This window comes from Mixophyes fleayi, chromosome 9, assembly GCF_038048845.1.
Source record: "Mixophyes fleayi isolate aMixFle1 chromosome 9, aMixFle1.hap1, whole genome shotgun sequence".
NCBI classification, from domain to species: domain Eukaryota; kingdom Metazoa; phylum Chordata; class Amphibia; order Anura; family Limnodynastidae; genus Mixophyes; species Mixophyes fleayi.
Genome location: NC_134410.1, coordinates 19448787 through 19474110, shown reverse-complemented (window position 1 = coordinate 19474110; position 25324 = coordinate 19448787). Strand labels below are relative to the sequence as shown.

The window sequence follows — 25324 nt, the reverse complement described above, 5'->3', positions numbered from 1 at the left end:
AAGGTGTACCTAATAAAGTGGTCACTGTGAGCGCATATATATATATATATATATATATATATATATATATAAAAAAAATTATAACCAATTCCGTGATTGTTTCTACATCCATCCTATACATATTCTTCCCTTGGAACCCGTAATAACAGTCATTCCTAGAAACATGCTCAACTCTTGTCCTGCTGCACCAATGGTAGTGCAGCTACTGTCCACCATCATCATGCAATAAGCATATCACAGCCACCTAGGGACAACAGCAATGCAAGACTAAAGGAGCATTAATCATGAAAATGGTCCTTCCTGAGCATAGCACTAAACATGCTGCAGTAACTTGGCTGTATGCCATCACTCCTAAGGACCTCAGCAGTATGAAGCTTAGATATAGTTATATGTGGCAGGCCAGGCCAATAAGTGTTGTGCATACCGTGCCAGACACCTGCTGGCCAAGCATGCTGTGACTTGTAGTGTGAGAGGCCCTCCCAGAGCACAGGAGTAGTCATACTGCTGGGATAAGTGCTCTCACAGTTCAGCTCCCGGCCAGCAGGGGGCAGACGAGGGAGGCAGCTGGGTAGAGTAGAACATGCGGTTCCCCTGCAGGAGAAGGACCAGCCACTTCCGGAGACGGTGTACGGAACACAGCCCAGCTTATTCACATCTACGTCACTTCCGGGGCGCCCGCCCGCTGTCTGCTGTCGCTGCCGTAAACGGCTTTTTACTTAGTCGTTACGTGGATGTCATATCCGCTTTTGACGTCGCTTCCCCGGTTGTAGATGCGGACAGCGGATCTGTTGTTGGTTTTATTCCGTCTCTGAGTGGTAAGTTCTCTCCTCCCACTGCTGGCTGTGTGCTGTATTCTAACGTATGTACAGTACTGTCCTGTCCCCCACATAGCCATGCCCCTGTGTGCTGTACTCTACCGTGCCGCCATATGTACTCTACTGCCGTATGTACAGTACTGTCCCCCACATAGCCATGCCCCTGTGTGCTGTCCCCCACATAGCCATGCCCCTGTGTGCTGTCCCCCACATAGCCATGCCCCTGTGTGCTGTCCCCCACATAGCCATGCCCCTGTGTGCTGTCCCCCACATAGCCATGCCCCTGTATGCTGTCCCCCACATAGCCATGCTCCTGTGTGCTGTCCCCCACATAGCCATGCCCCTGTGTGCTGTCCCCCACATAGCCATGCCCCTGTGTGCTGTCCCCCACATAGCCATGCCCCTGTGTGCTGTCCCCCACATAGCCATGCCCCTGTGTGCTGTCCCCCACATAGCCATGCCCCTGTGTGCTGTCCCCCACATAGCCATGCCCCTGTGTGCTGTCCCCCACATAGCCATGCCCCTGTGTGCTGTCCCCCACATAGCCATGCCCCTGTGTGCTGTACTCTACCGTGCCGCCATATGTACTCTACTGCCGTATGTACAGTACTGTCCCCCACATAGCCATGCCCCTGTGTGCTGTCCCCCACATAGCCATGCCCCTGTGTGCTGTCCCCCACATAGCCATGCCCCTGTGTGCTGTCCCCCACATAGCCATGCCCCTGTGTGCTGTCCCCCACATAGCCATGCTCCTGTGTGCTGTCCCCCACATAGCCATGCCCCTGTGTGCTGTCCCCCACATAGCCATGCCCCTGTGTGCTGTCCCCCACATAGCCATGCCCCTGTGTGCTGTCCCCCACATAGCCATGCCCCTGTGTGCTGTCCCCCACATAGCCATGCCCCTGTGTGCTGTCCCCCACATAGCCATGCCCCTGTGTGCTGTCCCCCACATAGCCATGCCCCTGTGTGCTGTCCCCCACATAGCCATGCCCCTGTGTGCTGTACTCTACCGTGCCGCCATATGTACTCTACTCCCGTATGTACAGTACTGTCCTGTCCCCCACATAGCCATGACCCTGTATGCTGTCCTCCACATAGCCATGCCCCCTATAATCATGCCTCTGTATCCTACTTAAGCATGCCCACCGGTATCCTACATAAGCACGCCCACCGGTATCCTACATAAGCACGCCCACCGGTATCCTACATAAGCACGCCCACCGGTATCCTACATAAGCACGCCCACCGGTATCCTACATAAGCACGCCCACCGGTAACCTACATAAGCACGCCCACCGGTATCCTACATAAGCACTCCCCCGGTATCCTGTGTGTGTCCTACATAAGCACGCCCACCGATATGCTGTGTGCGTCCTACATAAGCATGCCCATCGGTATCCTGCATAAGCACGCCCACCGATATCCTACATAAGCACGCCCACCGGTATGCTGTGTGCGTCCTACATATGCACGGCCACCGATATCCTACATAAGCACGCCCACCGGTATGCTGTGTGCGTCCTACATAAGCACGCCCACCGGTATGCTGTGTGCTTCCTACATAAGCACGCCCACCGGTATGCTGTGTGCGTCCTACATAAGCACGCCCACCGGTATGCTGTGTGCGTCCTACATAAGCACGCCCACCGGTATGCTGTGTGCGTCCTACATAAGCACGCCCACCGGTATGCTGTGTGCGTCCTACATAAGCACGCCCACCGGTATGCTGTGTGCGTCCTACATAAGCACGCCCACCGGTATGCTGTGTGCGTCCTACATAAGCACGCCCACCGGTATGCTGTGTGCGTCCTACATAAGCACGCCCACCGGTATGCTGTGTGCGTCCTACATAAGCAGGCCCACCGGTATGCTGTGTGCGTCCTACATAAGCAGGCTGTCTTCCTTTGTACCCACATAGCTATACTGCACTATGTCAATATGTAATATAACTGCTACCATAGAACTGTTCTGTTATACAATATTGTTGTCACCATAGCTGTACTTCCGTATACTATATGGTTTCCATATGGCTGTGCTATCATAAATTGTACTACAACCACATGACTGTACTGTACTATGTCCCGATAATTATTGTTACCATTTATTTATATAACGGCACTAATTCCGCAGCGCTGTACAGAGAACTCGCCCACATCAGTCCCTTACAGTCTAAATTCCCTAACACAGACAGACACAGAGAGACAGACACACAGACTAGGGTCAATTTGTTAGCAGCCAATTAACCTACCAGTATGTTTTTGGACTGTGGGAAGAAACCGGAGCACCCGGAGGAAACCCAAGCGAACACGGGGAGAACATACAAACTCCACACAGATAAGGCCATAGTCGGGAATTGAACTCATGACCCCAGTGCTGTAAGGCAGAAGTGCTAACCACTTAGCCACCGTGCTGCATAAACTGCATAGTGCCCATATAACAGTACCTTTATATACTGTACTCTGCCCACATATCACAGTATACTTTACTGTATTCATACAGCCGCATCATCCTGCTCTGCCCTGTAGCCACACAGCCGCATCATGCTGCGCTGCCCTGTAGCCGCATCATGCTGCGCTGCCCTGTAGCCGCACAGCCGCATCATGCTGCGCTGCCCTGTAGCCGCACAGCCGCATCATGCTGCGCTGCCCTGTAGCCGCACAGCCGCATCATGCTGCGCTGCCCTGTAGCCACATCATGCGCTGCCCTGTAGCCGCACAGCCGTATGATGCTGCGCTTCCCTGTAGCCCATCATGCTGCGCTGCCCTGTAGCCGCACAGCCGTATGATGCTGCGCTGCCCTGTAGCCCATCATGCTGCGCTGCCCTGTAGCCGCACAGCCGTATGATGCTGCGCTGCCCTGTAGCCGCACAGCCGCATCATGCTGCCCTGCCCTGTAGCCGCACAGCCGCATCATGCTGCGCTGCCCTGTAGCCCATCATGCTGCGCTGCCCTGTAGCCGCACAGCCGCATCATGCTGCCCTGCCCTGTAGCCGCACATTTTAATGTAGGAATTTTGCTTGTTGCAAACTCATTAAGTGGCTTTAAAAAAAGAAAAGAGATATTGTGTTCTGTAAAGCATAACAGGCAATTAGATATTGGTTTTACTTAGTCTGCCTCATTCTGTTCATGCAGGCTTATTATTCCTGTATCCGCACTTAGCGGAATAAAATGTCAGACAGTGAAGACAGCAACTTCTCTGAGGAGGAGAGTGAGAGGAGCAGCGAGGCTGAAGAAGTAGAAGACAATGAGGTGAGTGTTGATCTGGGGCATACCAGCCTGGTTTATTCCTTGGTCTTAAAGGGGGGTATTCAATTGTTTCTCCGGGCGCCGCCGGAACGAGCGCGTTAAAACGATTACCGTTTATACGGTAATATTGCGCGTAATTACCGTTCATACGGTAATTTACTCGCTCAATTTCAGCTCGCCGCTCAGGGAGCTGCGAGCTGAAATTGAGCGAGTAATTACCGTATAAACGGTAATAGTTTTAACGCGCTCGTTCCGGCGGCGCCCGGAGGAACAATTGAATACCCCCCAAAGTGTCACTAATGCTAAAACACAGGTTTGTTAATATGCATCTTGTAGCATTCACGAATAAACATGTATAAGTTCTGATACTTAGAGGCAATGTGAGACGGCAGTGTCTTTACATGTACTGCTTACATGAGCTCATACTATTGTTTATTCCTCTGTTTAGAAACCCTGCAGTGTCCTTTAGTAACCGTACTTACAGCAAGATAGGTGTGCATAGGATAAAAATGTACACCATGATCTCTTCTCCAACTTGTAGCTCCTGAAACCTCTACATATATACATCGTGTATATATTTGTGCATGTATTGTTTAGATACCTATGACTTGTATAGCAATTGGTTTTTGGCCTATGTGGATTGTGTGCTGCAGCACAAGTTGTTTTATGGCCACCATGTTTAACTAATGACTTTTAAAACTACCTCAGAGTTCTTGTCCCCTCACCCTATATTCCCTCTGTGTCTCCTGTCAGTCTCCCCCTCCCCTTTAGACTGTAAGCTCCCTTTGCCTTCGGCTCCCCAGCTTCTTTCTCCACTTCGAGACTTGACTCCTGCCCCTGTCTCTCCTCTACTCCTTTGCCTTCGCATCTCCACCACTGCCCTAATACTGTTATTGGCGCCCACACTACCGGGCACAGGTTCATCCGACATTGGTTCGCTCCCCACCTCCCTTCTTCCCTTCCCATTTTATGCTTGCACTTTAGCTCACTTTTACCTCTTTGCCCTGTGCACCTGTTCTCGGGTGAGTTTGTACTTATTGCACTTTGTTTTTGTACTACCCAGTATGCCGTACACTGTACAGCGCTGGGACCCTTTGTGGCGCCTCTTAAATAAAAGATAATAAAACTAATCTAGGATAACCATGACATTCCACGCTCATTTGGTATTTCTCCATGCTAATCCTGTAACAATTTCAAGGGAATGGGCAAGAAGGCCATTCCCTTGAAATTTGAATGGACTCTTTGCGCATTTTGAATTTCAGTTCTCTCCAGCACACAACTTTTCAAACGTTTCATGTTCATAGGACATTTGTTGACCGTTTCCAGACATTCACCTACATCCCATATGGAATCAGTGTTTATTTTTAAGAACTGTGCTCTTTAGAGTAATAATTACTGTTATATTATGTAAACTCAATGATAAAGTACAGTAATCAAAAACCCATTTGTCTTAAATTAGCTGATAAATCAATCACTGTCCGTGATCCAGGTACACAGCGCACAAGTCTCATTAACGCCCTTCCCTGTTACCTGTCAGGAAAGCAGTTTGATCCCTAAACCCATTATACGGCACAATCATACACAATGCATATTCTTTCTGTTTGGCTCCAGGAAGTGGAGGAAGGGAGGGCCAGCCCTGCCGGAAGTGAGAAGGGTGAGGAGGAAGAGATTGAAGAAGAAGATGAGGATGAGTATGATGAAGAGGAAGAAGAGGATGATGAGGATGATGACCGTCGTCGCAAGAAACCAAGACATGGAGGATTTATCTTAGATGAAGCCGGTTAGATCATTATTACATATCATCGGCAGAGGGAACGTTGGTCTTCTTTCACAACATGGATTTTATATTGTAGTAGTCTTTATATAATATTTATTATTAGTTCTTCATTAATAGTCAACTAGAATCCCCTTAGCACATGTCCTACCAATGGGGGTGAACTCCTTAGTTATCATTCGTTATTAACCAGACATGGTCTCTCACCACAGATGTGGACGATGAGTATGAAGATGAAGATCAGTGGGAGGATGGAGCAGAAGACATTTTGGAGAAAGGTAATTTCCAGAATCACGTTGCTCTTTCTGTCCACGCCTCTGCTGAGCTGTGTACATACCAGTAGGCATGTTTACAGGGTGTGGATGTTTGGGTGTTTTGAAAGATTCACAAGGTTTTCTTTCTGTATTTAAAATTACTAATACATCAGTAACCATAAAAACACAGCGTGTGTAGGGTTTTGTTGTTGGATGATGGCTTGGGTGCTGCGTGTCTGCCTGGTGAATACCATTGGGGCTCAGTCCCTGTATGCCTGTTGAGTGACCTTAGCACTGTGACTGTAGGTTAATATCAGTTATTCCTTGGGCGTTCTGTGCCTGTTTGAGGACCTCCTTCTTTGCCTGTTGTGTGACTGACTGCTTGGCTCTGTTGCTATATGCTTGTCTGACTATTTCATTGGCGCTCTGGTTTTCTTTGTTAGGTGATACTGTTTGGAGTTCTGGTACTTTCTTGGTGTTGGATGACGCCTTTTTGGTGTTACAATGCTGTGTTCCTGTTAGGTGTTGCCCTTTGTGGGTTGAGTGCTGTGTGTCTGGGGGTTTGGGCTTCTGATATTGGATGCCTACAGGGTGAAGCTTTTCATGGCTCTTGGGAGGGGGGAGTTAGTTGCTTTGTGTCTGTTATTTTGTATGAGACCTTACTCAGTTTATCTTCTAATTCCTTGCATGCCTTCTCTCAGTGTCTGGTAATGAATCTCTATATTTTTGTGTGTTACTGTGTGTAATGTATATGTTTATAATGTATCCTACTTCCATAGTTCATAAGCATTGTTGCCTGTTTGTATGTAATATGCCCCCTGCTAGGGTGTTATTGACAGCACAGTCTAGACCATCTGCTTGGTGCTCTCTAATGCCCATACATGTCACACACACACGGCATTATGTAACGTCCACCCAGATACATGTGGAGATACACATTGATTGTTTCATGTAACAAAACATGTTTTTAATACAAAGCTCTTCAGCAGCTGTGAGATCATACTGTAGTGTCCAGCGACCATTGCAGAACTAAATCACTGACCCATGTAGGAGAGCTGTACAGTCTGCCATGTTCACCTGGTAGCAATAAGATGCCTAGTCCAGTCCGTCAGTGATGCTCACAGCCTGTAACATATACACAGTTGGACACATTGAAATGCCAGTGATGATGTTTGACATAATCATGTCGTCTTTCTCTCTGCAAGCGATTGTCCTCTGGTATCGGCTATTGTAGGTTTAGGAAGGCTCATGCAGTGTCCTTCAGTGGGTTGACAGACACAGGTAGATTTATCAAACCTTCTACAAAGAAAATATGGAGCTGTTGCCCATAGCAACCATTCAGATTCTAGCTGTCATTTATCTAATACATTCTAGAACATGATTGCTATAATCTGATTGGTTGCTATGGGCAACACATCTACTTTTACTTTTTTTTTTTTTTTTTAGAAAGTGTGATAAGTCTACTCCATAATCCAACTTGAGTACTGAGAAGCTCCTTGCACACAGTGAGCACTTTTCCATTGGATTATAAGCGGCATTTCCTTATATCTAGTTGGAGTATGGCAGCCATTACTTGGAAATATGCAGATAATTAAGTTCCTCACTTACATTAGATACTCTGCATGTATGTAGGAGGATATTGACAAAGAGCTCTGTACTCTAAACATGTTGTGTGATGTTCAGTGACCTTGCTTGTGATTTTGTGATCACTGTGTGTCTCCTGTATCTGTGAGGATCACGTGAGACCGGATACCTGCCCCGGTAGCAGCAGTTTGAGTGCTGCGTATTACCACATCCGGTCTTCTTATCTCTACCTCCATATTATTCCCCCTCCGATAGTCTTCAGAGTGTGTGCAGCTTTCCCTTGTACTGTTAACATTGCACAGTTACTAGTCAAGCCTCTGCTTCTCCCATTATACCCTTCCCCTCCATTTATGCAGCCCGTGATTCATGCTGCTTCTTCTGCCATATATTATAATTTTTCCCTTTCCCCATTTCCGGTCCTCGTGGTTGATTTTGCCGCTATGTTTTGCACCATTCTGTCTTGGCTTCATCATCGCTCACAGCCGAAGAGATTGAAGGTAAGTGATCATGCCATGTACACCCACCCGCCTAAGATCAGCTGCAGTGCTGGGTAAAGTGTAAGCCAGGTTGTGGAAGAATGAGTCTTAGGAGGTAATCGGGGGGGGGGAATTCCAGACTGACTTTATACTGGGGCATTGCTTATTGCCTCTATGTGCTGTAACCGATAGCAACCAATCATGATGAATCAATCATGCAACAAAATGATTTCTTGGGAACTCCCTGTCTCCCTTCAATACACATCCTCTGCCCTGATGAGTCCAGCTCAAGAATGTGGATACTCTCAGCCCACAGTCAACCCCATCCCTCAGTTCTTTGGTTGCATACAGTTTCATGAATGCGATTTTTATATTCGTCAGGCATAACTTATCAATTTTTGGTTACTATAAGTTACAGTGCTTCAGTGCCTAGTCTCATTAGCTTATACAGCGAGTATGCCTAGGAGTAGGGCGTCACTGAGAGTGTGTCACTCTTTCTTGACAGACTTTAAACCACGTATAGCTTACATTAGCCAAATTCAGTTTTAAATGGAGACTATAAGGCTATTTTTGCCATTGCACAAAGACTAGCCCTCGTTGCTTTAAAGTGCATCCCTCGCACAGACGTGACGAAGGCAGCTTTTTTGTGGGTCTAACAGAAATTGAGTGCCGGCTATCAATACACTATGATTTGGCAACAATGAGGAGTGATGTCACTAGTGAATTTATAAGCTGCATTCTCCTAAATATTGATGCAGCTCACACATTTGCTGCCTTTTGCTGTGTGTAGACAATATAAATATATATATATATATATATATATATATATATATATATATATATATATATAATGTGTTTTTTATTTTACTCCACATTTATTAGTATTTAGTCCAGATCAGTCTTTTCCTTCTGCTATGCGGAGGCCAGGTTAATTCAGTTGCAGCATAGCTTGGTGAAGTGGACTGAAACTACTTTAACACAGTGAAATAATCTCTTCCTGCAGCCTCCAACATTGACAATGTTGTCCTTGATGAGGATCGCTCTGGGGCCAGACGGCTACAGAATCTGTGGAGGTAACATTCACCTGGAAGATTATTATTATTGTAGATTTGTAAGGCGCCACAGTGCTCCACAGCTCTGTATAGAAGGAACAACAGGACATGCATAAAACAAGGACATACAAGGCAGACAAAATAAATGCAGACATGAAAACAAAGGGTATGAAGGACCCTACTCCTTAGAGAGCTTACATTCTAAGGGGAAGAGGGCACAGCTGAAATAGGAGGAGTGAGTGTGACTTAGAGTAGAGATTGGGACAGCTGTGAGGGTGAATAGTATCATCGGGGATAAGGTAAGCTTTAAAAAAAAAAAAAGAGAGAGAGAGTTTTAGAAAACTTCTAAAGATTTGAAGGCTGTGGGAAAGCCTGATTGGGTGTGGTAGGGAATTCCGTAAGTGGGGAGCAGCACGGGAGAAGTTTTGAGCGGTGAGAAGATTAGTTTTGCAGCAGCATTTAGGATGGATTGAAGTGGGGATATATGGGTGTCGGGAATGCCAGATAGCAGGAGGTTGCAGTAGTCAAGACAGGAGATGATGAGAGAATGGATACGAGTTTTGGTAGCATGTTGAGTAAGAAAAGGGCGTATTCTGGCAATGTTTTTAAGGTGGAGTCGACAGGACTGGGAGAGAGTTTGGATGCGAGGAATAAAGCGGAAGGCGGAGTCAGGTGTGACACCAAGGCAGCGGGCTTGGGAGACTGAGGAAATTGTTTTGTTATTAATAGTGAGGGAGATTTGAGGGCAGGTGGTGACTCTGGCAGGAGGGAAGATAATGAGCCCTGTTTTAGATCTGTTGAGCTTTAGGTAGCATTGGGACATACATAGCAAAAAGACAGTTGGTTACACAAAAGAGGTCAGGGGAAGAGATAGATTGGGTGTCATCAGCCTAGAGGTGGTATTGGAGGCCGAATGAGCAAATTAGTGCCTCAAGAGAAGAGGTGTACAATGAAAAAAGTAAAGGGCAAAGAACAGAGCCTTGTGGGACCCCAGCAGGTAGTGGCAGTGAAGGGGAGTGTGTACCAGAGGTAGAAACGTTAAAGGAGCGGTTCGATAGGTAGGGAGTGAACCAGGAAAGAACTGTGTCACGAAGGCCAATGGAGTGAAGGGTGTGTAGGAGAAAAGGGTGATCAACAGTGTCAAAAGCAGCAGAGCGGTCCAGGAGAATGAGTATGGAGAAATGACTCTTAGACTTTGCAGTAAGTAGATCATCCATCACTTTTGTGAGACCAGTTTCAGTGGAATGTTGGGGCCAGAACCCTGATTGCAGAGAGTCGAGAAAGTGAGATAGGCGCTTGTACACTAATCGCTCAAGTAGTTTGGAGATAAAGTGGAGGAGAAGAACAGGGCAGCAGTTGGAGAGAGAGACTGAATCAAGAGATGGTTTCTTTACAAATGGTGTGATGAGCGCATGTTTAAAGGAGGATGGAAATGCTCCAGTGGAGAGAGACGGGAAGAAGAGGTGAGCTAGAGTTGGGCATGCAGTGGAGGAGAGGGAATAGGGTCGGGAGGACGTGTTGTAGGTCGAGATGAGTGTAGAGACTTTGTCTTCAGTTACTGGAGAGAATGAATTAAGGGTGGATTGGGCAATGTAGCTGAAGTGAGTGTTTTATTGTAGAAAGAGTTGACCTTATTAGGGCAGGACGATGCAGACATAGGAGAAGATAGTTGTTTTAGTTAAGATGAAAAAGGGCTTGTGCTAAGGGTACTTAAGTGTCGTTCTGGTCGGGGAGTGGGTATGCCAAGTTAGTGAAACTAGAGATGGAGCAGTAGTGGGAGAAGACAAGGTCAAGGGAGTGTCCATCACAGTGAGTGGGAGATGAGGTCCATTGGGAGAGACCAAAGGAGGAAGTAAGTGAAAGTGGTAGAAGAGATAGTGGGATTATCAATGGGAATGTTGAAATCACCTTTTATGAGAGTAGGCAGGTCCAAGGATAGGAAATAAGTGAGCCAGGCTACAAAGTTGTCATGGAATTGGGAAGCTGGACCTGGGGAGAACATACAAACTCCACACAGATGGTCGGGGATTGAACTCACGACCCCAGTGCTGTGAGGCAGAAATGCTAACCACTACGCCACCGTGCTGCCCATGGGGATGAATAGATCATGAATGGATGAAAGTTTGTAACAAATAGATCTGGCGTTCCATAGTGCACAGGAGTAGGAAAGAGAGGGTAATGGCGATATGTGATTAAGGTTGGCGAAATTGCAAGTACAGGGTGGGTGGAAAGATTTGGGGAGAAGTGTGAACAGAGAGTGGGGATTGTACGAGGCCCAGGGTTAGGTGACATGTCACCAGCAGCCATGGGAAGGAGCAGCGTAAGGAAGAGGACATGCGAGGAGGATTAGTTCATGTGTGCAGATTAGTGATGAGGGAAGCAATGAAGGGGTAATCCTAATTGGGGTGGGAGAAATAGGATGATGGAGAAAGAAGAGGAGTTTGAAGAGAAGTGGGGAACAAATGGTGCAGGGCAATGGAAATGGTGAAGGATACTTTACCGCCCCCTGGCTGGGATTAATGGAATATGCCGTTTCTGGAGCTCTGACATGACAAAGTCCAGGATACAGACCGTTGGGCCAGAGGGTCCAGCAGCCAAACAGAGATGGTGACAGTAATCACAACTGAGCTCAGTGGGCAGCTGAACAGACATTGACACAGCAATGACAGTTGACTCTGTGAGTCCCACAGCTGGACAGAGATGCAGCTCAGTGGATCCTAAACCAGCCATTCTTTCGATATGAAGTTGATCCGCAGCGCTGCTGTGACGTTTGCCAACAGTATTCAAAAATATCCCAAGCTTTATATTTGTGAGAATAAGAGAAAGTGAAAGCTTGGGCACAGAGCTGACCAGTGTGCGGCTTGTTCCAACTGCCGTCCACTGTTAGATGAGGGGTCGAGTGGTGCTGTGGTCTCATGGCGCTGGCAGGCGCTCGCTGTCTGTCGTTTACTTGCGTATTTATCTCCACAGGGACCAGAGGGAAGAGGAGCTGGGGGAATATTACATGAAGAAATACGCAAAGTCATCTGTCGGGGAGCAGTGAGTACATTCAGTTACCCATTTAATACGATTATCAGCCAGTGTTCTGTGTTTGAACTTCTAATCCCCTTTTCTCACTTCCCAGTATATATGGAGGATCGGATGAGCTATCAGACGACATCACCCAGCAGCAACTGCTTCCCGGTGTCAAGTAAGAAGCTTTTACCCATAGTCCTTTGCTTTCCACTGTGCCAGCATGCTTTGTGCATTACGTATAGTAACAAGGAGCCGCTGCTTTATCTTGTGTGTTAGTCTCCATTGTATATGAATAGTGGTTCCGTTTTTCACAAATTATGCAATTATACTTTATTTAGATTGCAGAACAATACATACCAATGATTGAGTATTTGTAGGCTGATGATTAGGTCTTTTTTCTGCCTCAAATGGTCTCTTCTCTTTCCAGAGACCCTAATCTGTGGACGGTGAAATGTAAGGTGAGTGTTTTGCTAGTGTGTGTAGGGAGAGGAGTGTGTGCCACGTTTGAGGTGCATTTGTAATGACGTCAACGGTGGAACTGATATTTTTAGGCCAATGTTCTTTTTTTCTTTTTTCTTTTTTTTTTCCCCTGTAGTTTTTAGATTTGTTTGTCTCCCAAGTGGTAATCTACATTATTTTTCGCCAAACAGAGATGGTAACAGTATTTGTGTAAAGATATTGAATACAGATTCTCTGCAATTCTCTGGTTTCAGCATAGGCTTATAAGAAGCTCAGACTAGCATCTGGCCCTGTTCCTGTAGACAAGGACTCGGGACAGTAATCGTAGATGTCCCATCTTTCGTAAAAGATTGATTCTAAAGGCACAGTGTCCCAATACTGTCATCTTCCCAATTAAGTTTTCCCTAAGCAAATGGCACTTGCATATTACAGGGTTACCCGATGACCACCAGGTGTTCTAATACAGCCTCCGAGCATTATGGCGCTAGTTGTTGGCTTATTTAGGCTGGAATTGTGTTGACTGATATAGATTCCACATCTGTCCCAAAGATTGTATTGCTGTGCTGTAAGTAAGAGAGGACCCGCATAATGTTCTGTTCTCACCTCTAAAATATCTAATATATAAACAGGCAAATAGGTTAAATAAAGCTTATTGGAGCATATATTGCTGCAAACAGGACCGTTTGTTTATTGATCCAAGTCCATTACATGGGATGTGAGAGAGCACCAGAAGCCGTAGGGGTTAGAAGTATGGTTCCAATAAACATGCTGCTTACTACTTGTGGTCTGTTTGTCCAAAAATGTCTCAAGCGTTTATTACTTTCCATTTCCTGCAGATCGGAGAGGAACGCGCCACAGCCATTGCGCTGATGAGGAAATTCATTGCGTATCAGTTCACAGATACAGTAAGTGTTTGTTACGATCCCTCTCTGCTGTTCTATTCCTTCTCTGACCCTATTCACTCCCCTCTAATTTCCTCACGTCTATAACGGCTCTGTCTTTTCTATAGTCCGCCAACAGCCCAGTCACACAAGTCTTTTCTATAGTCCCCCAACAGCCCAGTCACACAAGTCTTTTCTATAGTCCCCCAACAGCCCAGTCTCACACAAGTCTTTTCTATAGTCCCCCAACAGCCCAGTCTCACACAAGTCTTTTCTATAGTCCCCCAACAGCCCAGTCACACAAGTCTTTTCTATAGTCCCCCAACAGCCCAGTCACACAAGTCTTTTCTATAGTCCCCCAACAGCCCAGTCACACAAGTCTTTTCTATAGTCCCCCAACAGCCCAGTCTCACACAAGTCTTTTCTATAGTCCCCCAACAGCCCAGTCACACAAGTCTTTTCTATAGTCCCCCAACAGCCCAGTCTCACACAGTGCACAGGAGTAGTGCACTATGTCGTTTCCTTTATTGTTTCCTTTATACTATGTGTATTCTTTGCATTCCTTGACTTGTTTAACTTGCTGCACATTGACTTTTCTTTCCAAGCTATTTGCTGCTTGTTCTATGTCCAATTTGGCAGCATTTGCCACATGTTATCCAAACCTAAATTCTGTTTAAAGCAAATAAAATCTGGTTTTATTCTGAATATTGGGTCCAAACTCTGCATTCAGATCTCCCTGCTTCATTCATGCACAAACTCTGTCACTCTTATACGTAGTCTCCGTAGCTTCATTCCCTCATTCACTCTGAGTTTCCTTGTGTTTGACAGCCACTTCAGATAAAATCCGTGGTCGCACCAGAGCACGTCAAGGGTTATATCTACGTTGAGGCTTACAAGCAAACTCATGTCAAGCAAGCCATCGAAGGGGTGGGCAACTTGCGAATGGGCTTCTGGAACCAGCAGATGGTACCCATCAAAGAAATGACTGATGTCCTAAAGGTGGTGAAAGAGGTCACAAATCTGAAGCCCAAATCATGGGTTCGGCTCAAGAGGGGTATATATAAAGACGATATTGCCCAGGTAACCAGGAGGATAACATTTTATTGTTGCGTAATAAAGAAATATATATCTATATTTTATTAAAATAATCTGTCTCTCCCAAGGTGGATTACGTGGAGCCCAGCCAGAATACAATCTCTCTGAAAATGATTCCCAGAATTGACTACGATCGGATCAAGGCACGCATGAGTCTGGTATGTAGAGCTAAATGATGATGGTTACTATTCGTGGGACATGCCACAACCTCACAGTACACTAATAATGTTTGTACGTTTGTCTTCCCATTCTATGCACGGCTTTACAGAATACGTTGGCTCTGTTTAAATAAACTATAAATCCTGATTTAAATAGTGGAATCCCATCTATGACATGAGACCCCTCACGTTATAGCCACAAATACTTAATTCTGACATAATACCCAAAAAACATTCCATTTCATCAGTGTTGCATACCCCTCAGTGCCACACCTCCTCATGGCAAGGAATTGTCTCATTCCACTCTGTTCACCCACGTGGCTCCACTTCCTGGCAAGCTATGGCTCCACTTCCTGGCATTTTCTGGGTCAACCCATCGCCCACTCCACTACCACCACCAGCATTTTTCCGACTTCCCCAGCTTCCCTGTCCAACACTGTAGCTTCCCCTTCAGCTAATACCTCCTTTTTCATAATTTATTTTTCCCCTCTTCCTGCTATATAGAAAGACTGGTATGCTAAGAGGAAGAGGTTCCGCAGACCTCCGCAGAGACTGTTTGATACAGAGAAGATCAGGTAAGCGTTGTGTAGCGCCAAAGCCACATATGGCATTGGTAGAGTAGATCAACGTGTGCCAGTGTTTTAGTTGCTCCTGGTTTTTCTTTACTGATCAGCGACTGTCACTCTACACAGGTCCTTGGAGGGAGATGTTTCCTCAGATGGAGACTTCCTCATTTTCGAGGGGAATCGTTACAGTCGTAAAGGTTTTCTTTTCAAGAGCTTTGCAATGTCTGCAGTGGTAAGCCCGTCTGTGTATTATAGAACGTTGCTGCCAATAGTAACCCCGGTCTAAACTAACCCTCACTTTATAATGTTTCAGGTCTACTGGGGTTTATGTCGCACCGATTTCCCTTATTGTCTTCATGTAATTGTTAAATGTGTCTCTCTCTCCCACAGATCACAGAAGGGGTGAAGCCAACTCTCTCTGAGTTGGAGAAGTTTGAAGATCAGCCAGAAGGGGTGGATCTGGAGGTGGTAACAGAGTCAACAGGTAATGGACAATGGGGGTGCTACAAATCTAAGAACTTCACTTCTCAGAACCTCTACAAAGCACCATGTCCCAGCTGAAATGTAGGAATTAGGGCTTCACTATTACTCTTAGCAGCTGCTCTCCAGATCTTTCATTTCCTTCATCTTAGAGCGCATAGATCTAGACAGATTGAGTCGGGAGGTCCCATAAATAACCTGCTGTATTCATCTGCAGACCCTCCCTGCAAGATGGATCATCTATCTAACCTAAAGGATGGCTATCGTCCAAAGCAACCCAAGGCGCTCTCCAGCTGTTGTGGATCTATTGTCCCAGCATGCCTGCCATGCAAAACTCTGCTGGGATTTGTAGCGCCACAACAGTTGTGTAGTCTCCAGTTGCTGACATCTACCTTTAGCCGGTATAACTGTTGAATGTACTTAGAATTTTAGAATCATTGCTTTTTATAGTTGTATTAATCCCACATTACCACAGCACACTAGTAATACTGCTGCTACATTTTGTGTGCCCAGGAAAGGAACGAGAGCACAGCCTGCAGCCCGGGGACAATGTGGAAGTGTGCGAGGGGGAGTTGATAAACCTGCAGGGCAAAGTCCTCAGCGTGGATGGGAACAAGATCACTCTTCTGCCCAAACACGAGGACCTCAAGGTGAGACCATTATTCTGACCCATTGTTACTTATAACGTGGCAAGCTTACATTCCGTCCTTCATCCGGTTCTCCTGATTTCCCCAATGTCTAATTTGACATCACAGCATCTTTCCTTGTCCAGCTTTATTGCTCTCGATCAGTTTTGCGACCACCCAGAGAGAGAGTTAGTTCAAAGTATTTTAGGTAAAAAATGTCACCCACATCCGTCCTTCATCCTGACTGTACCGTTCAGTCTCTTTTGCTTCTCTTCAACAGGACGTGTTGGAGTTCCCGGCTCAGGAGTTGAGGAAGTATTTCCGTATGGGTGACCATGTCAAAGTGATCGCAGGACGCTACGAGGGAGACACAGGTCTTGTTGTGCGGGTTGAAGAAAATTTTGTTATCCTGTTCTCTGATCTGACCATGCACGAGGTGAGTGATTCATTACTGGTCGCTCCTCTGTCTCTTAATGTCAGGTGGGCCACAGACTAACTGGGTAGCAAAACAAAAAGGGGGGCCCTATTTGTTTTGTGCTCTCCAGTCCCAAACTTTCCATTTCACACCTATTTTTTTTTTTTACCACTGTTCTTGTTTAAACAACTTTATGAAAACTGGAACCTGTTGCTTTTTATCTGTCAAGTCTTCATTGCTTGTCCTCCATGGACCTTTCTGGCCAATTACTGTCTCCAGCATGAGTCAGGACCTTTCTTCAATCTGCTGAAGACCTATGGTTATCCTTCATTTCAGACCCAGAGACTGTTTAGTATCTCTCGGTTGTACTGGAGAAAGAAGATGGACAAAATACGTGTTGTCTAATGTTCTCGACAGTATTAATTTTCTCCTGCGTTTTTGTTTCTTGTTGGGGTTCTTCTGTCTCTAATTGAATTCCAGCGTTTGTTAATCCTTCGCACTTACTCCCAATACAGTTGAAGGTCCTGCCCAGAGACTTACAGCTGTGTTCAGAGACTGCCTCGGGGGTGGACGTTGGAGGGCAGCATGAATGGGGTGAGCTGGTGCTGCTGGACCCTCAGACAGTGGGAGTGATCGTACGTCTAGAGAGGGAGACCTTCCAGGTAATTGTATCCTCCACAGGTCACTGGATGGGTTTGGTGGGCCCTTGATCTTTACATCTCTGCCTTTTCTTTCTCCCTTTACATGTCAGCTTTTTCCTCTTTGACTTGTTTGCTCCTGTTCCAACTTGTTTTCTTGTCCATATTTCTTTGCCTCATTTTGATTTTTCCCTATGTTGTAAGGTCCTGAACATGCAGGGTAAGGTGGTCACGGTCAGACACCAGGCTGTCAATAGGAAGAAGGACAATCGCTTTGCTGTGGCTTTGGACTCGGAGGAGAATAATATACATGTGAAAGACATTGTCAAGGTCATCGATGGACCCCATTCGGTGAGAGATATTTATTTTGCTTTCAAAGCCCTTTTTCCAGTGGCTTCTTCCCGCAAAGTCTCATAATGTTGTTCTCTTACACTTCTTTCCCTTTGCTTGTACTTTCAGGGCCGTGAGGGAGAGATCCGACACTTGTTCCGGAATTATGCCTTCCTTCACTGTAAGAAGCTGGTTGAAAACGGAGGGATGTTTGTCTGTAAAACTCGTTACCTGGTTCTAGCTGGAGGTTCCAAGGTAGAATTGTAGAAGTGATCTTTGTTTTATGGTTTCTTGTCGAATGTTCTGGCTAATCCTCCTGTTGTTCTACAGCCTCGAGATGTCACAAACTTCACAATTGGGGGATTTGCTCCAATGAGCCCGCGAATCAATAGTCCAGCGCATCCTAGCGGAGGAGGTAACGATCTTGTTTCAATTAACTGTTTACTTTATAGAATGTGTTTTGACTGTAGAATGCTGCTCACCTAGCATGCATTGCACGAATACCCCCTCTTTCCATCACTGATTGTTTTCATTGCTCTACAGGAGGACAGCGAGGGGGGATGGGTGGTGGTGGTGGTGGAGGAGGTGGAAGAGGAAGAGGCCGCAGGGACAATGATCTGATTGGTCAGACTGTACGAATTTCTCAAGGTCCTTATAAGAGTAAGTGACTGCAGATGTACCTTATGTGTGATAAGTAGCATGTATATAGCAGTGCAGTGTCGACTCCCTGGCACTTACACAATCTCTTCTCTTCCAGGCTATATCGGGGTTGTGAAAGATGCCACAGAATCCACAGCTCGTGTCGAGCTTCATTCCACATGTCAGACAATCTCTGTGGACAGACAGCGTCTCACCACAGTGTTAGTAGTTAACCAAGCGTGCTTCCTACTCAGTAACTGTGCATACATTACTCTTCTGCATCTTACAGTGATCTTCATACCTCACTGAGATTCCCTAATATTGTGTCCCCCTTGATGTGGGAATGTGTGTGGTCTTTGTAGCTCCGTATAAGAGGGCTTCAGGTGAGACCTAGAACAGCTTGTGTAGTGGAGTCTGGTTCATCTGGCTGGATTGAGCTTTGATTGCAAACAGCTCAGCTGAGTAAACTGTTTAAGATCACTGGGTATTATTTTGACTGTGCGCCAGTAACGTTAAACATTTTATAATTGTGTTGTGTCAGTAACATAATTCATATTAAATCCTGTGTATGTCGGTAGCAGGTAGTGCTGCTGGGCGTGTGTCGGTAGTGGCTGGGCGTGTGTCTGTAAGCGGCTGGGCTGGGCGTGTGTCTGTAAGCGGCTGGGCTGGGCGTGTATCTGTAAGCGGCTGGGCGTGTGTCTGTAAGCGGCTGGGCGTGTGTCTAAGCAGCTGGGCTGGGCGTGTGTCTAAGCGGCTGGGCTGGACGTGTGTCTGTAAGCGGCTGGGCTGGGCGTGTGTCTGTAAGCGGCTGGGCTGGGCGTGTGTCTGTAAGCGGCTGGGCGTGTGTCTGTAAGCGGCTGGGCTGGGCGTGTGTCTGTAAGCGGCTGGGCTGGGCGTGTGTCTGTAAGCGGCTGGGCTGGGCGTGTGTCTGTAAGCGGCTGGGCTGGGCGTGTGTCTGTAAGCGGCTGGGCTGGGCGTGTGTCTGTAAGCGGCTGGGCTGGGCGTGTCTGTAAGCGGCTGGGCGTGTGTCTGTAAGCGGCTGGGCTGGGCGTGTCTGTAAGCGGCTGGGCTGGGCGTGTCTGTAAGCGGCTGGGCTGGGCGTGTGTCTGTAAGCGGCTGGGCTGGGCGTGTGTCTGTAAGCGGCTGGGCTGGGCGTGGCGTGTGTCTGTAAGCGGCTGGGCTGGGCGTGTGTCTAAGCGGCTGGGCGTGTGTCTGTAAGCGGCTGGGCGTGTGTCTGTAAGCGGCTGGGCTGGGCGTGTGTCTGTAAGCGGCTGGGCGTGTGTCTGTAAGCGGCTGGGCTGGGCGTGTGTCTGTAAGCGGCTGGGCTGGGCGTGTGTCTGTAAGCGGCTGGGCTGGGCGTGTGTCTGTAAGCGGCTGGGCTGGGCGTGTGTCTGTAAGCGGCTGGGCTGGGCGTGTGTCTGTAAGCGGCTCGTGCAGTCGGCCTGGGCGTGTGTCTGTAGCAGAATATTGTCTCTCTTTAACTTTGAGCTTTTTCTTCTCAGTGGTGCTCGTCGCCCAGGAGGAATAACTTCCGCTCATCCCAGGACACCTCTTTATGGGTCTAACACCCCAATGTATGGTACCGGCTCCAGGACCCCAATGTATGGCTCCCAGACTCCAGTACACGATGGTATATATCTTCTCTGTTTTGTTTTTGTGATCCAGCTCTCAGTACTTACTCCTCTTATAATTTAGCCATTATAATTAATCATTATAACACTTCTGAACCTAAAACCAAATGCTTTGCATAAAGACGCTATTAATAAAACATGTACGTGTTCCATTGCCTTCAGAAATGGTGAGATTTCACATTGTGCTTCATCTTGCAGTATAGCCAGGAACAAGCTATACTGTGCTTCAGCCACTAGAGGGCTGTCTACAGTTTCCTGCAATATGATATATCTGCTGCTGTTCTCAAAACTCTTATTTAGAACATATATATTTTTCTTTGCAGGAAGCCGAACACCTTATTATGGATCTCAAACCCCTGTGCACGATGGCAGTCGAACTCCAGCACAAAGTGGGGCCTGGGATCCCAACAACCCAAACACACCTTCGAGGTAACTCGCTTTTGTTTTTTCAAACATTGGTCCTACTTTAGTGCGTTTTTTTTTGTTTTTGTGTTTTTATCTCTTTGTCTGAATTGTGGACTATGCTCTTACCTTGCTACTTAAATTCCATGATTTCGTGACATTTACAGGACGGATGAAGAGTATGACTACAGATACGATGACGAGCCATCTCCATCACCGCAAGGCTACGGAGGGACTCCCAACCCACAAACTCCAGGGTACCCCGATGTGCCGTCTCCACAGGTCAATGCCCCATACCACCCGCAGACGCCAGGAACACCAGCTATGTGAGTGTCTCCTAAGATCTTATTTCTACACCCGTAACACTGCTGTATCTTGTTGTATCGCCTAGCCCCATATATCCTGCGGTCTATGTGATCTTAAGTCTTCCTCAGAGACAACAACATTATCCCCTAGCTCGGAGGATCCCAAACTTTCTCAGTTCGACGCACCCTTAGGGTCTCCATAATTTTTTCAAGGCACCCCTAAGCCAAAATAATTACCATGTAGTCTCCCCCGCCCTTGCATACCAGCTACCCTGGCTGCGGCACCCCTGTGAGATCGCCAGGGCACCCCGCGACGCACAGTTTGGGAACCTCTATTCTAGCTGTTAGCTGTTCATATTTGTTGATGAAAAGTTTTGGGCCTATATTAATCCATGGTTGGATGAAACCAAAGGTAACGTGACTTAAAACTGAAGTGAATATAGTTGGTACATGCAGACTAGGACAGCTGTTTTATTCAGATAGTGTTATGACGTGACACCTGTCCATACAGTCTGTCTCATCACAAGTGTTGTCCTCACTGGGCCCATCTTTTGTTCCATGACAGGTACAACACAGACCAATTCTCTCCTTATGCTGCTCCTTCACCTCAAGGCTCCTACCAACCCAGCCCTAGTCCACAGAGCTACCATCAAGTGGCTCCGAGCCCTGTGGGCTACCAGAATACGCATTCTCCGGCAAGTTACCACCCCACCCCGTCACCCATGGCTTACCAGGTAAGTGCACCCATTGCTTTTAGATGGCATTTATCTATGATTTACCATGTAGGTATATTTTAATAATTTCTTCTTCTCCAGGCCAGTCCTAGCCCTAGTCCCATGGGTTATAGTCCGATGACCCCTGGTGCACCTTCGCCTGGTGGGTACAACCCTCACACACCTGGATCCTCCATCGAACAGGTGTCCAGCGATTGGGTTACTACAGACATCCAAGTGAAAGTGAGAGACACCTTTCAGGACACTCAAGTTGTGGGTCAGATGGGAATTATACGCAGTGTCACAGTAAGTCCCCACCAATCCTAATTTATAGCCATACTGATAGATGTTTTGCTGAGACACCTCCATTTGTTCCCCAGGCTGCTACCTTTACCAGCACAGTGACATTGGCTAATGTCTGTAATCCAAATCTTTCTCTGTTTTCCCAGGGTGGTCTCTGCTCTGTGCTGCTGCAGGACAGTGAGAAAGTGATAAGTATCTCTGGAGATCACTTGGAGCCGGTCACCCCCACCAAGAACAGCCGGGTGAGCAAAATAATGGCTTAATGGGCTAAAACTTATGATAACTGATCAGATTTGAACAATCATTTTTCTAGTATAGTTTAGAAAAAGACCTACTGTAAGTAGAACAATTGTGCTGTAACCATAGCAACCAAGTGGCTAATTACCTTGCACTGGATCAGGCTAGACAAGACATCTACTCACTTTGCAAATCCAGGATGGAGCATATTGCAGCATGTGTGCCCCAAATCACTACCCATCCCAAGTAACATTTGGGGGTAGATTTAACAAACCTAATAAAAAAAAAAGAAAAGAAAAAAAAAGGTGTAGTCTTACCAATTGGCTTCTAGTCGTCATTTTCTAAAATGTACTAGAGAAACGATAGCTACAATCGGATTGGTTAGTATTGGCAATGCATCCACTCTTCTATCAGTCACATGTCAATCAGGACTGGTAGAAATTACAGTCAGATTGATAGCTATCGTCCGTAGCTCTAATCATACACCAAATGGTCTGGCCATCGAGGCCGAACAGTCACGTGTTCCGTTTCATGGGCAAATTAGATTCATGTCTGGATGCACCTTAATTAGACCTAGACCAGGATTGTGCAACCTGCGGCTCTCCAGTAGTGGTGAAACTGCAGGTTCCAGAATACATTGGCAGCCAAGTCATTACTTAAACAATTGCTATCTGCATCTCATTAACTGATTAAACCTATAAATGTCCTCCTCTCCCTTCTCCACCATCATACATCCTACAGCTTGTGCTTTCTGAGACGTATTCTCTCCTTTTCTTGCAGGTAAAAGTCATTTTAGGGGAAGACCGTGAGGCGATGGGCATTCTTCTCAGTATAGATAACGAGGATGGCATTGTCCGTATGGACCTGGAGGAACAGCTTAAAATCCTCAATCTCCACTTCCTGGGGAAGCTGGAGTCCTGAGGGGCAGCGGAAGTGCACCACACAGCAAGGCCTCCACCTCTCTCTCCCCTGACATAAGCCACTCTTACGGAAATGCAGTCCTCTCGCCTCTGCTGCTCAGTGGGGGATCTCTAGGAGCAGAGTTTAGAAATGTTGAATACATCCCTCTTCGAGTATGGAACTGCATTCAGAGCACAGGATAACACATGACTCTTTGTGAGATAGCTTTGAGGGTTTGTGTGTTTCTGCTCTCTACACACTTTATATCTCAACTTCTCTTTCAGCGAATTCATCCTTAGAATTGTGATTTTATTTTTCATGTCACCTGTTCTCTTCTGGTTGATCAGATAGTGACGTGTTCTCTGGTGCGAGTTCCACTGTGTAATATTTATATGGTGCAGTCAATAAACCAGAAGAACGGTGTGTCTGTGTGATCTCTTCACTCTCCCAGTGTCAATCCCCTGAACTGTGCAAGACAACTATGATAGCCTACGATCCCTTTAAACTTCATACGCTCTGATTGTCAGGTTCCCTTGCGTTGTGAAGTCCACTTCTCTGTCGCGATGAATAGTAATTGTGTAATGTAAGACATCCTGTTGATGCTCTTGCTTTACTATTTTGCATTTGTCTACAATCATTCACTGGTTACAGCATCTGTCTCTCGCTGTCAATCATGAACAGCTGTAGACCACATTATCTGAAGGTTGAATAGGGTTTGGGCAACTCGGCTGAATCCAACTCATACTACTGAGAACCTGTTCTGGAGTTGTCCATGACAACTAGACGGAGAGGCGGTAGGAACGGCAAGAGGCCAACAACCAAATAGTTAAAACAAGCTAACCGTGCAAAGTGATATTTATATTAGCTCAGGCCTGGCCAACCCGTGGCTCTCCGGGTGTTGTGAAACTACAAGTCCCAGCATGCTTTGCCAGCAGACAGACAACTGATGGCTGGCATGCTGGGACTTGTAGTTTCACAACACCTGGAGAGCCACAGGATTGTCCAGTCCTGTGTTAGCTAGTTACTATTATAGTACAAGGAACATAGCCGGTAACCGGTTTCTCTTCCCAGTTTGTATTGTATCACCCTTCAGTCTTTTGTGCCAGGCTAGAGTTAGCCAAAGAGGACCTGTAGTTAAGTGCTGGCATAAAAGATATTTGTATGTTTAAATGCTTGTTAAAGAACATGATGCCAGAAGTATAAATGTGCTGTAATCTATAGTAACCATCGAGAAATGTATTTTGTTCCAACCTGTACACGGTAGACTAATCAAAACAAATTTCTGATTTTCTTTTTAGTTTTTTGTTTTTTTTATTAACCTTGAGCTTACCCAGCCCAGTAACCATCAATTGCCTGACCTGCAAAACACTTGGCATTGCTTACTGGTTTATTGCCGAAATTGAGGCTTACTCCCAAAATCTGCTGTTGGATGCTCTACAATGGCTGCGTACTCTGAAGTAATTTTATAATGAGGCTGCAGTGATATGTACATATGTGTTTCAGTTCAGTATGATTTCAGAATAAATTGTACATAGGTTATTGGCTGCATGAGGAATATAAGGATGCAAGTGGTTTTGTAAAGCAGTTATGTTGTTGTTTTGCTTTCTGTCCATTTGTGTGGAACAGACTAATAAAGCTTTAAGGTTTTTTTGTTTTTAATAAATTCTCTTAAACTGGATAAAACTTTATAGTACTTGGTGGTGTCCGCAATAGTCTCTTACTCATGACACACGATGGTGCTATGTTGGTTGTGTGTTATGTACTACAAAACAGCAAACTTCACCAGATACAGAGAATGTCAAGGAAACGGAGTTGAGGTCCTTTAAAGCAGGCCTGTCCAACCTACGGCCCTCCAGGTGTTGTCAAACTTCAAGCCCCAGCATTCTTTGCTAGTAGACAACCTGTTGATAGCTGGAAGGGCATGCTGGGACTTAGTTTCACAACATCTGGAGGGCGGCAGGTTGGACAGGCCTGCTTTAAAGTAAAGTGGTTTATTTTGCCTTTGATAAGACCTTGTTTTAATCTATCTGTACTAAATGCATGTTATAAATCCTGCTCCACCCCCTCTGTAACCTGTGAATATACTAGGATGAATACTTTTTTTTTTAAACTATTTATTTTAGAAAATAGCATTAACAAACAAACAAGATTCAGCAATTAGTACATTGCCAAAAAAATAACAGCATAATGTCACAGAACAAACAAGTAAGCTATATACAGCTATATACATCTTTTAGTTTCCTTGGTTGATGAAGAAACCAGAGTGTGTTAGACCATGCATCCTAAACCACCTTGAGTTGGGTGTAAGACTGGGAGCGTGTTACTTTGTGC

At 46.2% G+C, this 25324-nt stretch overlaps 1 protein-coding gene across 1 annotated transcript; it reads left to right on the top strand.

The window, feature by feature from the left end:
• The first annotated feature begins 649 nt into the window (after positions 1–649).
• On the top strand, positions 650–24640 carry SUPT5H (SPT5 homolog, DSIF elongation factor subunit). Its single transcript, XM_075186779.1, has 30 exons — positions 650–815; positions 3947–4063; positions 5672–5840; positions 6047–6112; positions 8155–8169; positions 9152–9221; positions 12171–12239; positions 12325–12390; positions 12643–12673; positions 13511–13579; positions 14384–14635; positions 14719–14808; positions 15313–15383; positions 15501–15606; positions 15765–15858; positions 16368–16504; positions 16761–16916; positions 17411–17557; positions 17738–17884; positions 17993–18118; positions 18194–18278; positions 18407–18523; positions 18621–18723; positions 20005–20132; positions 20457–20562; positions 20703–20861; positions 21406–21574; positions 21656–21859; positions 22003–22098; positions 22874–24640. Exons 2-30 carry the CDS (start codon positions 3983–3985, stop codon positions 23012–23014), a joined length of 3270 nt encoding a protein of 1089 aa, XP_075042880.1. The 5' UTR covers positions 650–815; positions 3947–3982; the 3' UTR covers positions 23015–24640.
• Positions 24641–25324: the final 684 nt, after the last annotated feature.